The sequence below is a fragment of the Astatotilapia calliptera genome, chromosome 1 (genome assembly GCF_900246225.1).
Source record: "Astatotilapia calliptera chromosome 1, fAstCal1.2, whole genome shotgun sequence".
Classification (NCBI taxonomy): Eukaryota; Metazoa; Chordata; class Actinopteri; order Cichliformes; family Cichlidae; genus Astatotilapia; species Astatotilapia calliptera.
Genome location: NC_039302.1, coordinates 23,069,160 through 23,081,805, shown reverse-complemented (window position 1 = coordinate 23,081,805; position 12,646 = coordinate 23,069,160). Strand labels below are relative to the sequence as shown.

The window sequence follows — 12,646 nt, the reverse complement described above, 5'->3', positions numbered from 1 at the left end:
ACTAAGTTTAACTTTATCACATTTTTCCTACTATCATCGCTACGTTTCTTTGCAACAGATACTTAAATGACAAAATAGCGTATTGTCTAAACAGGCACGTCTATAAAAATCAATCACTTATTGTACATGGCTCTGAACTAAATTACTTGTTTCATTAGGATCTTCCGGACAAAGCCCACTGCTTGTTGCGCTAAGTGGTAACCATTCCTCTCAACTGAACTTCACATCAAAGACAAACCAACTCTATCTACGATGGTCCACTGACCACGCAACCAACAAGAGAGGATTCAAGATACGGTACTCAGGTACATCTGGTATCTTCTGAATTATTGATATTATTATTTGATTGAAATAGAATGTCCTTGTGCGTTAGATGTATGCCCAGTTTCCAATGTGAGTTTTCTGGAAGGGGCTGCTCTCTTATTCTGCTTTTAAAAACAGTACCTAGAAGTCTGTGTGACCCCCTGTGTTAAAACTGTTTTTGACTACTAAATTAGCTGCTCTGTTCTCCTTTAGTGAATAACCATCCCTAATGCTTTTCTTAATAATGAAAGTAATTCATCACGGTTGTAGGTGGGTGAGCAATGATTATTTAGAAAACATTATTTTTGAATGCATCATGCTACTTATGAACAAAAGAGAATTAGTAACTCTAATTTGTTAATTTGTCAGATTGAGCGAATTAAATCTGTAGTGGCTTGCCAAAACTGTGAGGTTGTGTTGGCTTTTTTAGATTTGGGTTGTAAGCTAGTTCACCACTTAATCATTTTAACTTGTTAAGAATTCGTTAAAGACAATCCCCCAATCTTAGTCATAGAAAAAATAATTTATAGTGACACTAATCCTATTTGGGTTTAGAAGGAGTAAGTCACAAGGCCTGTTTCCTGGCTCTGTGTACTGAAGGGAAAAAAATAAATGTGATATATTTTAGTCTTTGGGTTATATCTGCAAAACAGCCTTAAGTAACAGAATTGTCTTTCCCCGTGGTGTCTTATTGCATCGACAACAGCATCTCTAAAGAAAACAAAAAAATGATGGGTGGGATTTTTCACTTACTATACATTATTAATGATCTGGAGCTTTAAATTGAAACTGAACATATCTATAGTACAGTTTGTATCATAAATATATGTTTAGAAATGTCTTCTTCTTTGACATGCTGGCATGCTTATGGCTAGGGGGCAGGAAATGTATTATACCTGTGAGGATCCTCAGAAGTATATACTGTAAATGTGTGTTGGCAGATGGAGTAAGCTGCAATAATCACTGTTATGCTTTTTTCTTATTATTCTTTCTGGACCCAGTGTATTGTTTGGCTGTGAAATTAACCCTGCATCATTTTTATTAATTGTATGGCATCTATTTATCATCGAACCATCCTGAAAGCTGGGATCACTTTTATATATATTTAATAGTTTCACTTGTTAAGATTCACTTGGAAATTCTTGACCCATCTTTCTCTCTCACGCTCTCTCTACTTTGTTGTTTTTGCCTTAATGCATAAAGGGAGCATTCTGTTCAGGCTGTAAACAAGTATGGTAGTTAGTAAACTTTAAAGAAGTTGTCAGCAGTGGTAGTAGGATAAATAATATATGTCTCAGCATGTCTTCACAGCACATGTGAGAGCAGAGCCATTCCAATTTTTCAAATAAACAATTAAGGTGACGTATTCATCAGCTAAAACTACTACAAATGGAGCTAAAGTCTCAATATGCAATGCAGTTAATGTTAGAGGAATGGCATAAACACTAGAGTAAAACACAATAACAACATCAAGGTGGAAGCAGTTAAAATAAGTCTAAATGAAAGCTCTGGAAAATTCGACAGACAAATGGAATTATTGTAGACACATAAGAAGGCGTAAGAATAGATTTCAGTGTTGATATAGACCAAGACCAAGTCAAGGACTCTCTGCTCTGTACTTGGACAAGAGCAGCCTTCGTCAGAATGGTTTAAAAAATTGTAGTTATGAGTAAACTCATGGAGCTGGATACAATAAGCAGGGATGATTGCTGGACTTCTCAGAAGGATTTGGCATTTAGATAAACCCACTTGTCAAGACAGTAAGGTTATCGGTGTTAGTTGGCCTATTAATTGGCAGTTAAAGGTTTGGTGAAGCTATTTGCTTGGGCAAGAGTTGGATTTAAAGTCAGCTTGTAGATACATTAGGGTAAAAGATGGTGTCACCTGTTAGAAAGCTCTGTTTTAATGGCAGAGTATAACAGAGAACAACAAAAAAAGATACTGACCACAAAGCCTCAATATTATTGGGCTTCCACAGGAATATTTGCTCAACCTTTGGTAGAATTGTGTTTATTGGCATCTCATTAGCTGATGACTATTTGGTAAAATAAATAATAGCAGAACTGACACTTTGTAGATAGATTTTTGTCTCTCCGTGGTTCATGACCCTGTGTTTGAAGATAAAAACTCTTCCTCTACTGACTATGCTGGTTATTACTGCTTACTTATATATGCGCAATTCAAACATTATATTGTCTGATGGGAACTATGACAGAAAAAAGGAAAGGAAAATCATATGAAGTACCCTTTAAACTTTCCTGTGACTAAAACTTCCAGAGATCTTCAGTAATAAACAACAACTGATACTCTGATGTGCTGGTCTTGAGATAAAATATTATCCGAATGGAGCCTGTGTCCCTTTATTGAAATTATACACACTGAGATATAAAGGAGGACCCTAAATGAATAATGATTATGTTACAGAGAAATGCTATGATAGGATGATAAGATCTGAAATGGTGAATAAAAGGGAACAGATGACATATGACACTTCTAGGAAAGAAAGATTTACAGACTCTGTTGTCCTGATCAGAGTGGGAATGTCATTCCACTAATGTGAAGCCAAGAGGGAGGAGAGCCAAGATCAGGTGAAGCAGTGACCACATCAGACAGAGAAGTGAGAGCCAAGCGGCCCTTGAGTGCCGTGTTCTAGCTACTGTTTAGAGTGTTATTCATGCTCTACCACACTCGCACTCTGCTCTAAGATGACAAAACACTGCACTATAGTAAGTGCAATATCTTCTTCTAGTTTATGATTATTCTGTTTGCTTTGGGATTATGCTCACTAAGTTCACTAATAGATGGCATTTACTTTTTGTTTTCTTCAGATTGCCTGGAGTGTTACAATTAATGTCACCAAGTTTTCAGACTCTCTTAAACTCTTAAACTGTCATGCCAGTTTGTTATTTTTAGCTTAGGAAATCAAATTATTTGTACAATTTGACTGTCGATTAAGCTATCCGCTGAGAACTCTTTGTTTCTCTGCCTCCAGCTGCTTACTGTAGCATTAATGATCCTCCACTGAATGGCGGTGTGGTCAACCGAACCAAACTTCGCCCAGGTAGCAGACTTCAGTACTTTTGTAATCGTGGTCACAGGCTGGTGGGCTCAAGCAATGCCACCTGCAAGCTCGACTCCAATGGGCTTTTCCAGTGGGATACCCCACCGCCTTTTTGTCAAGGTAAAATTTTAAACCAATTATTTCTCAGTCTTCTTAGTGATAAAGAACAAAGGTAAAAAGGATTAAAAAATTGCAGTTGTAAAGGATTCCTCCTGCAACACTTTTCTTTTTGTTATGTGGTAGCTGTCTCATGCGGCATACCTCCGTCACCGGGAAACGGCAGCTTCCATGCTTACCAGTATACTGTTGGGAGCCAGGTCACCTATCAGTGTAACCATGGTTACCACCTTGACCCAGGTGTTCCGATGAATGCCATGTGTTTGGAGGATGGCAGCTGGAGCAATGCTGCCTCAGTCTCCAGATGTCTACGTACGTATTTCTAACTTTATTATAAGGATGGGTAAATGTCTTAGTTGACAAAAAAGTAAGCACTGGTATATCTAGAAAAAGCTAGAGCCTCTCGCTGGAAGCTCTCTTCTCAGTGTCCAGGATGCATTTTGAGAAGATGACTCACACATCATTTATTTTTCAAAAAAAACTTTTGTCCACTAAATCAATAATTAATTTGGAGTTTGTTTAGAATTATAAATAAGTAATACATTTTAATTTATACAATTATAATTTATACAAATAGTACATTATCAGAGATTTTAATTAAGAATTAAAAGTCACCTGCCGTTCAGTTACATTTTATATAACTGTATCATTTCATTAATTTTTTGTCCAGCGGTCCACTGCCCCAGCATTGACGACGTCCTCTCAGGTCACATGCTCTACCGCCTAATTTCTGGTAGGCTGGGAGAGTTTGGTTCTGTGGTGATGCTGGAGTGCTCAACTGGGTACTATTTAGGTGCGGGGCATCGGACTCTTCGGTGCCTTGCCAACCGAACTTGGGAGGGGTCAGATGCCCCAGCTACCTGTAAGAGTAAGTACTGATACACACAAAGACACTATTATGACTTGTCTTAGCTCATAATCAGCTGATGCCCTCACTTAAGTGCATGATAATAAAATTAGTATTTGGTGCACCTTCTAAATTTCCTCTAGTAGAATTATACTGAACATTATTCAGTCAGATCATACATAAAACTGTCACGGTTCAGCTGTGTGGCAGGCAGGATGTAGGACCCAAACGCAGGACTCACAACACGGGAGGTTAACTGAAAATGGCAGCTTTATTGCTGGGAAATCCACCATAACAAAAACTCACGGAAAACAAACAAAAGCCCTCAACATAGTAATTAAGGACTGAAACTCTGGAAAACTAGAATGTAAGCTGGATCACAAGAAAACAAACCCTGGAACTGAGAAGCTAGGATCTAAACAGGCACATGAGGGAAACACACAGCAGGGACGAGGTTACGACACGACAAGGGGCAAAGAAAAACAGGGGTTAAATACACGAGGGAGTAACGAGGGAATGGGAATGGGCCGCACACTTGACAAGGGCTATCAAAATAAAACCGGAACAAGAGACATTTACAAAAATCTGCCCATCATTTTTTTTTTATCTTTTCTTCCAAGGAGTTTGACTTTCATGTAATTTTTTAAAGCAGCCATGAGCAATAGTTATCCACACTTTCTGAAAGTTTTCAAAGTTTTTCTTTTGAAATCGGCTGCCTTTTTTTTCCCATTTTCAGTCCACCCCTTGTATCTGACCATTTTCAGAGGAATGGGCTTTTGTTCACCTTGGTCAGGAAAGGTCAGCTAACCTCAAAATTACTGAAGCAGTGTGAGATCATCTTGACAGAGAACTGAACAAAAGGCAGTGAAAATTGATTATCCTTCAAGAAGCCTGGAAAACCATTTCTAAAGACTTTTTAAAGAAACGATAAGAAATTTGCCTAAGAGATTTCAGACTGTAAAAAAATAAAGGTGATCATACAAAATATTGACTTTCAAGACCTTTTAAATGGCATAAATGTTTTTGCTATATGTTCTGTAGTTCAGGTATGATTTCTAATCAGTGCACCTGTTTCCAATTTTCCTAGCAAGATATAAAGAAATGAGGGGAGACTTGGAAGAATTAAAGAAAGCTACTTTCCTAGCATAATTGCCAAGTTTAGTTTAAAAAAAAACAACAACAACTGTGCTTTTCACCTGCTTTGAGGGGCAAGCATGCATGTGCTTAATCCTCTGTCATTGGTATATTTGAGAGGGAGCTGCTTTATGTGTGGTTGTGCGTGAGGTTTTATCTATTTCTTCTACTTTTTTGGAAATTAGTTACCAGGGGTGTATGTGTTTCGAAACGCCTGAGGATGTTAACTACTGCACATTGTCTAGGGACTGTGTCTCTTTCAAACAGAATGCAGTCTGTACTTCCTAAATGTGGGGTATATGCCGATAGTAGTGAAATACTGTCTATACAAATACAGTCTTACTATGCAATACGTCTTTGCTGCTTGTTTCATAAAGAGAGGCTGTGACAGAACATTGGGACTTTGACAACTTTCTAGTAGGCTACAGAATTTCATACTGTTGCATAATATATGATATGCCAATGGAAAAGTGAAATGTGTACACTGGAGAAGTTTAAAAAAATGATTAAAATTTGAAATGTATTTTACATTAAGCCAGTGGTTTAAAGACTTTATTTGGATACGTTTTTGTTCATTTCTCTTGGTTGTGTTTGAGCTGACCTACCTATCATTGCAGCAGTTTCAAGGGATTTGGCAATGTAACAGAAGTGTCTGTTTAAATTAGCCAGTGACTTTAAAGCTGTGTCTCCCAGGATATTAAGACAGAATTAGCTTAAATCTTCTGAAGGAAATAAATTCAGATAGATATTGTGTTGGAAAACAAAAATGTACCATGTTTAAGTTTAGGATGGTAGTCTTGTAATGCTTCATTTAACTGACCAATCATGATGAAGGCTTGACGACACAGACCACTTTATTTGCAGATTTTGTAAAAGATGGAAAAGTATCATTTGCACCACGATGTTATGTAATGTGTAATTTGTTACTTTGTAATGACACATTTATTTCATTATTTAGTTATCTCCTGCGGGGAACTTCCTTCCCCACCTTTTGGTACCAAACTGGGGACGTTGACCACATTCGGAGCAACTGCGATCTTTATGTGTAACCATGGCTACACTCTGGTGGGATCCCACGTGAGGGAGTGTGGCGCTAATGGGCTGTGGAGTGGTGTAGAGACCAGGTGTCTAGGTAATGTTCATTGAATGTGATAAGATGTTCAAGATGTTGTGGTTTATCCTAAGTCCCTGTGGCACAAAAAATAACAATTTGATTCATTGGAAAAGAAATGTAGCAAGCTGTTAAAGTAAAATCAAAGCATTGACTCATCTCATATTACATTAATGAGAAAAATCCAACCTGATTAGTACCTCACTAACACCATGGAATAGATCACCTAAGTCAATGTAATGAACACGGAGAGCCTATATGTACAACTTTGATAAGGTAGCGCATTGTTAATATTCATGTTTCACCTGCAAATTTCACATCCACCCTCATATTCTTTTGAGATATTGATGGCAAAATATAACAGTATTTGTCATTTATTGATAGAGATGATATTTGCTGACCTAAAAAGACAATAATAATACTATCTCTTAAAATTAGAAATAATTGTAACAATTTTAGAAAGGCTGGTTATTTTTAACTTTTAACCTTTGGCAATAACCAAGTGACCGTTCAGAACTGGGTGGACTATTTACCATTTACCATTAGATACACAAACATCAAGAAAAAGGGATCGACTTTGAAACACATCTGTTAACAGATGTTGAGTTATATTCCTCAACTTTGAACCTTAACATTTGAAATAGTGTCAAATACAATTCAGAATCTCTTTACACCTCAGCTCACTGGAGTCTTGCTTTTTATGTGCTGAAGCTTTAAGTAACCCCAGGCAGATGTAGTGCATGAAAAAAAAAATGTTTAAAGGACTGTTTTTAAGAGACTTTTGTTCATCTGTAATTGCTCCAAGTTTAGAACTAAAGTCTTTGAAGGTGATTTGCAAAGACAGACATTTGAAAGTTTAAGCATCTAAGCTCCTACATATAATTTGGCAGTCCACAGTGACTGCTGGCACAATGAGCCAGAATGTGTTTAAAATCAGGGCTCAGCACACAAAACCAGCTTCAGTGATGTGTGAGTGAGTTAAAGATGCGTTTCATTGTACTGTATTAATTTCTGTCACTTTGCTTCTCCCAGCTGGTCACTGTGACTCTCCAGATCCTATAGTCAACGGCCACATTAGCGGGGATGGATCTAGTTACCGTGACACAGTTGTATACCAGTGCATGTTAGGATATCGCCTAATTGGCACATCAGTCAGAATCTGCCAACAAGACCATCGGTGGTCTGGAACAACACCTGTCTGTGTCCGTAAGTTCACAATACCAACAACATCGTGGTTTGAAGTTAAAGATTGTTTGCTGCTTTTGTCAAATATGAAAAGCTAAAACCTATATTGTTATATAAAGAATCTCTTCAGAGGCATCACACAATTTATTCTTTTAGAGTTTACTTTTTTTTTTCAGTGAATATGTCTGTGCACCAACATTAAAAAAAAGTTGGAAATATCACACAATATCAAGAGGGAGAACCACAATACTTATTCCGAACCTCAAGTTTCTCATCACATTTCTCTCCACTCTTTCTCTCTCAGCAATAACTTGTGGTCACCCAGGCAACCCAGCCAATGGGCGGACCAATGGCACCGAATTTAATCTCAATGATGTGGTCAACTTCACCTGCAACAGAGGTTACGTCCTAAGTGGAAATGCTCGGGCTCAGTGCCGACTTAACGGACAGTGGAGCAGCCCCTTACCAGTCTGCAAAGGTCTCGTCCACATTCATTAACACAGAGCTAGCAACTCATGCACATGCACATCCTTGTAATGCTTTATTTATTTATTTATTTTATTTTTTTCACTTTTAAAATCATAGAATCTGTGTGAGGAGCCAACATGATGCTATCGACATCTGTTGAGTAAAATCATAACCAAATAAAAGAAAAGGCCTCAATGACAAAAATGATCCCTAGGTTGTATTGTAAAAAAACAGACTTTCCTTTAAATTGTGGATTGCTGTGGTATGTTCAGCATGTGTTGACTGAATTTGCTTCTACCCACATTATGTAAATGAAATTGCTTTTGGAACCGAGTCTGCTGCTAGTAAAAGAGAGAACACAACAAAATCGTATCTGCAAGATGAATTCAGACACAATCAGTGTATCTCCAAATAAACTAATAAATTCATTCGTGCGCAAACACAGCTGGGTACATGTCCAGAGACATGCTCTTTTCCTCTGCTAACCATGCACGGTCATTACAGTACAAAACTCTCTAGACCCCTGGTAGTGTAACAGTTATGATATACTCAAGCACGCACACACACAAGCATTTTGCAAAGTCATGAGAGCAGATCGATATAACGTAGTTGCTCACATGGGTTTCCCACTGAAGCGATTCATCCTCGCTTGCCTGCTTGCTTTCTCCATCTCCCCCACATTTTCTGTCTTATCCTGCTCTCCCTCCCTCTTTTTACCTCACAGCAGCAGCTGTCAATTATAAGACTGAAACTTTCTTTGTTCCCATAGGGTGCCAAACACACACACACACACACACACACAAACACACATAGGCGTCTCCCCCATGGACTTGAATTTGAGTGAATGTCAGTCTCCCCTGCGACATGGGGAAAATCAAACTCCACTCTTATTGAACTGGCATCTACCCAGAGAGAAAAAGTACAAGGGACAGGAGGAGGCAATAGGGAACAAAATGCTTCAAAAAACAGAGCAGGGTATGACAAAAGAGCAGTTTAAAGAAGACCAGAGCAGAGCAGCATGCATGATATGAAATTGTAACTTTGTTAAATGGTAATTGAGTATTCAGTACTCAACCCCACAAAGCTCCCAAGATATATAGCCATCACCTTTATATATGCTTGCATTGTAAAAACTTTGTAAATACTTTTAAATGGCTCTTCTGCTCTCTCGTACAGTGGTGAACTGTTCTGACCCCGGTCATGTGGAGAATGGCGTGCGCCAATCCGGCCTTCGTTACCCAGAAGTCTTCAGCTATGGTGTGACTGTATCAATCCACTGCAAACGAGGCTTCTACCTTTTGGGTTCTGCACTCCTTACATGTCAGCATAATGGACTGTGGGACCGGCCAATCCCTCGTTGCCTAGGTATGGGTGAACAAGTGAAGGTAGTCGGGGAAATATTTGGCTACATGTCTTTCCTGTTGTGTGTGTGAGTTTTGGGATTTTTTTTATAAGAACATGCCTTCAAAAAAGTAGTCACAAGCAGGTAGCTCTTTTTTTTGTTTTCTGGAATAGGCATTTGAGGATTGAAATAGCCTGAAGAGCCTTTGAGAGTAGGATAAGGAGGAGTGGATGAAAGAGTGAGAGCAAACGAGAGGGTTCAAGAAAGAAAATGGGAAGAAAGTAATCATAAAAGAAAAGGGTATGAAAGAAAGAGTCGTAAAGGTTTGAGTATGATTTGTGTCCATGTGTGTTTACAGAAAAAGAAAGTTGGAATGTGTCTCATAAGGCTATAGGTGGTCTTGTTAGAAAGCTACCATTGCTGATAGAAACAAAGAGATTAAACTAGAGAGTGATAGTGAGAAGGAAGCAGATTCACAGATGAAGAGGGGAACAGAAGGTGAACAAAAGCTTAGAATAAAGACACAGGAACAGAGGTGTAGAGATGAGAAATCAGACAGAGAGGAAGGAAGGGGCAGACACCGGTGAAGCACTTGGCGTCTGTGCATCGAGCGTTGCATTCGCAAAACAAGGTCTTATCGGAAAATTGGGGGGAAAGGGGTGATGACAGAGGGGCAAGGAGAGGATGGAGTAATACAATTTGGGGGTGAGGAGAGATATCGGAGGACAAGTCATTTGGCAGCAATAGAAAATCGAGAGCAGTTCCATATCAGTGTCCTCCAGAAACTTGTGCTTTGTAAAACATAGATTTCTCCGAAGCTGAAGAAAAAAATTGGGCGTCTGTTGCTTAAATGCTTTGGAATGATTTTTTTCTAGTTTTCTACATAGAAGAAAAGCAGAGATGCTTTCAGTGTTGTCTGGCTGAAGTGAATTTAATTTCAGATGAGTTATTGGTTTTCTCTCCCTCTCTCAGGCAATTCAGTTAAACTCAATAAGCTTTACTTGCATGCCCGTATGCTACAATGTGGTGTAAGCAAGGCAGGTTTAATTATTTATGTGCATATGTTTTATTGTACAGTTGCAAAGTCATAATACGTTGTCTTGTATTGGTTAAGGTGCATATCACACAACCAAAACATCCTTGGTTGTCTTCCAGTTCACCTTGGTTGAACAGCTAGCGCCTCTGTCTCATGCTACATTTAATGTCTACACTTCTTTCTTTTTGCAGTCCCTGTTTGTGTATTTTGACACAAGCACGCACACACAAAAACAACAAGGGCTTGCATTAATCCCACCCCTGTTTTGCTGAAAACACTCTCCTGTTTGCTGTCTCTGCAGTGACCCAGCTGCACAACCTGAAGCAATAGTATCTGTAATCTATAGTTGGACGCATCCACACTCAAACACACATTCAGAGACATACACAAACACTCACACACTAAACCCTTCTTTATCTCTTTCAATCTCTTGCTGTCTCTGTAGCTATTTCCTGTGGTGACCCTGGTGTACCCCCTAATGTAGTAGTATCTGGGACCAACAGTTGGACATATGGTTCAGTACTGCAGTACTCTTGTCTACCTGGTGGAGTGCTTGTGGGCAATGCTACTCGCCACTGTCAGGAAGATGGTACATGGAGTGGAGCACCACCCTACTGCACTGGTAAAGTCAAAGTAGTTGATATACCTGCATGTCTAATAGACACGATTTACATTTTGTGCAGGATTAGGGCTAAGTTGAATGATTCACTGTTGCTGTCATACATATTCGCACTCAAAGCACACGATAAGTCTGTGCCTGTTTTTACACGTAAGGCAAATGTACCACATCTACACTGAGGCTTTCAACAAGGAAATCTGTATCCAGAAATGCCTTTTTAATAAGGCTTTGCAGAACACAATTGATAATATAAAATATTACAGAATGGCAAGCGCTCCTGCTCACAACACCAGTGTGCAATTTGTGCCAATCAATCAACCTTTATTCCAGACTCATGTAAAACACATCAACAAAAACAAAGAAAAAATACACTCAGATCACCTTCCCACAAAGAGACAATTGTACCAGCCCCTGCTGGTGTTGAGCCACCTTTGTATCTTCAGTGATAAGCTCAGGGCATTAGTATAGGCTACATGAGGTTTATGTAGACTCACCTTCCTATAGTTCCTATAGTTTGTCCACAAGTATGAAGTATGCAGAGATGTACAGTATGCTCTAAAAAGAACTCTTCTGGTATTTGAGCTATAATAAGATGTCCAAGATATTTGACGTCATTACAGACAATAAGATTATTATTCGACAATTTAAATTTGGAAAGTCTTAGATGTTTGTCTTCATTGGTTCTACAAATGATGACAGCGCTCTTACGGGCATGGTATCTAATATCATGTTCCAAACCATAAGCAGAATGTAATGTATGCGAAGGAGCTGCTGGAGACCAGCACTACCTGGACTGAAGACCACAAGATTATCTGCACACACACACACACAGAATTTACCATCTAATCTGATAAAATTACTTACTGTTCTTTGTATTTGTTTATTTGTATCTATATCTTTACTGTACCCTGAGCTCTGAGAAAAACAGTTTTGTTTGACTACGCCTTATTCTGTGGTCTCAAAGACAAAAAGGTTCATGCTGACTTTGGAGCCACTACATACTGTCACCATCATTATATGATCATTTCTAGAGTTTGCTTGCATGTACACTACCAGTCAAGTTTGGACATTTAATGGGATTTAATGGGTTTTCTTTATTTTCATGACTATGTACATTTTAGATTTTCACTGAAGGCATCAAAACTATGAATAAACACATATAAAACACATTTTATATTTTACATTCTTCAAAATAGCCACCCTTTGCTTTGATTACTGCTTTGCAAACTCTTGGCATTCTCTCGATGAGCTTCATGAGGTCGTCACCTGAAATGGTTTTCCAACAGTCTTGAAGAAGTTCCCAGAGATGCTGAGCACTTGCTGGCCCTTTTGCCTTAACTCTGCGGTCCATCTCATCCCAAACCATCTCGATTGGGTTAAGGTCAGGTGACGGAGTGCTGGCCAGGCCATCTAGCGCAGCACT

At 38.8% G+C, this 12,646-nt stretch overlaps 1 protein-coding gene across 3 annotated transcripts in view; it reads left to right on the top strand.

Moving 5' to 3' along the window:
• LOC113023905 (CUB and sushi domain-containing protein 1) overlaps nucleotides 1–12,646 on the top strand; it is a 435,654-nt gene that overhangs the window by 395,321 nt on the left and 27,687 nt on the right. For all 3 annotated transcript variants that reach the window (XM_026170386.1, XM_026170376.1, XM_026170368.1), the window contains 9 exons: nucleotides 159–305; nucleotides 3,296–3,484; nucleotides 3,608–3,793; nucleotides 4,152–4,349; nucleotides 6,421–6,594; nucleotides 7,606–7,779; nucleotides 8,063–8,236; nucleotides 9,403–9,591; nucleotides 11,050–11,226. In XM_026170386.1, the coding sequence (XP_026026171.1) occupies nucleotides 159–305; nucleotides 3,296–3,484; nucleotides 3,608–3,793; nucleotides 4,152–4,349; nucleotides 6,421–6,594; nucleotides 7,606–7,779; nucleotides 8,063–8,236; nucleotides 9,403–9,591; nucleotides 11,050–11,226 (1,608 nt within the window). The remainder of the gene's footprint in view (nucleotides 1–158; nucleotides 306–3,295; nucleotides 3,485–3,607; nucleotides 3,794–4,151; nucleotides 4,350–6,420; nucleotides 6,595–7,605; nucleotides 7,780–8,062; nucleotides 8,237–9,402; nucleotides 9,592–11,049; nucleotides 11,227–12,646) is intronic.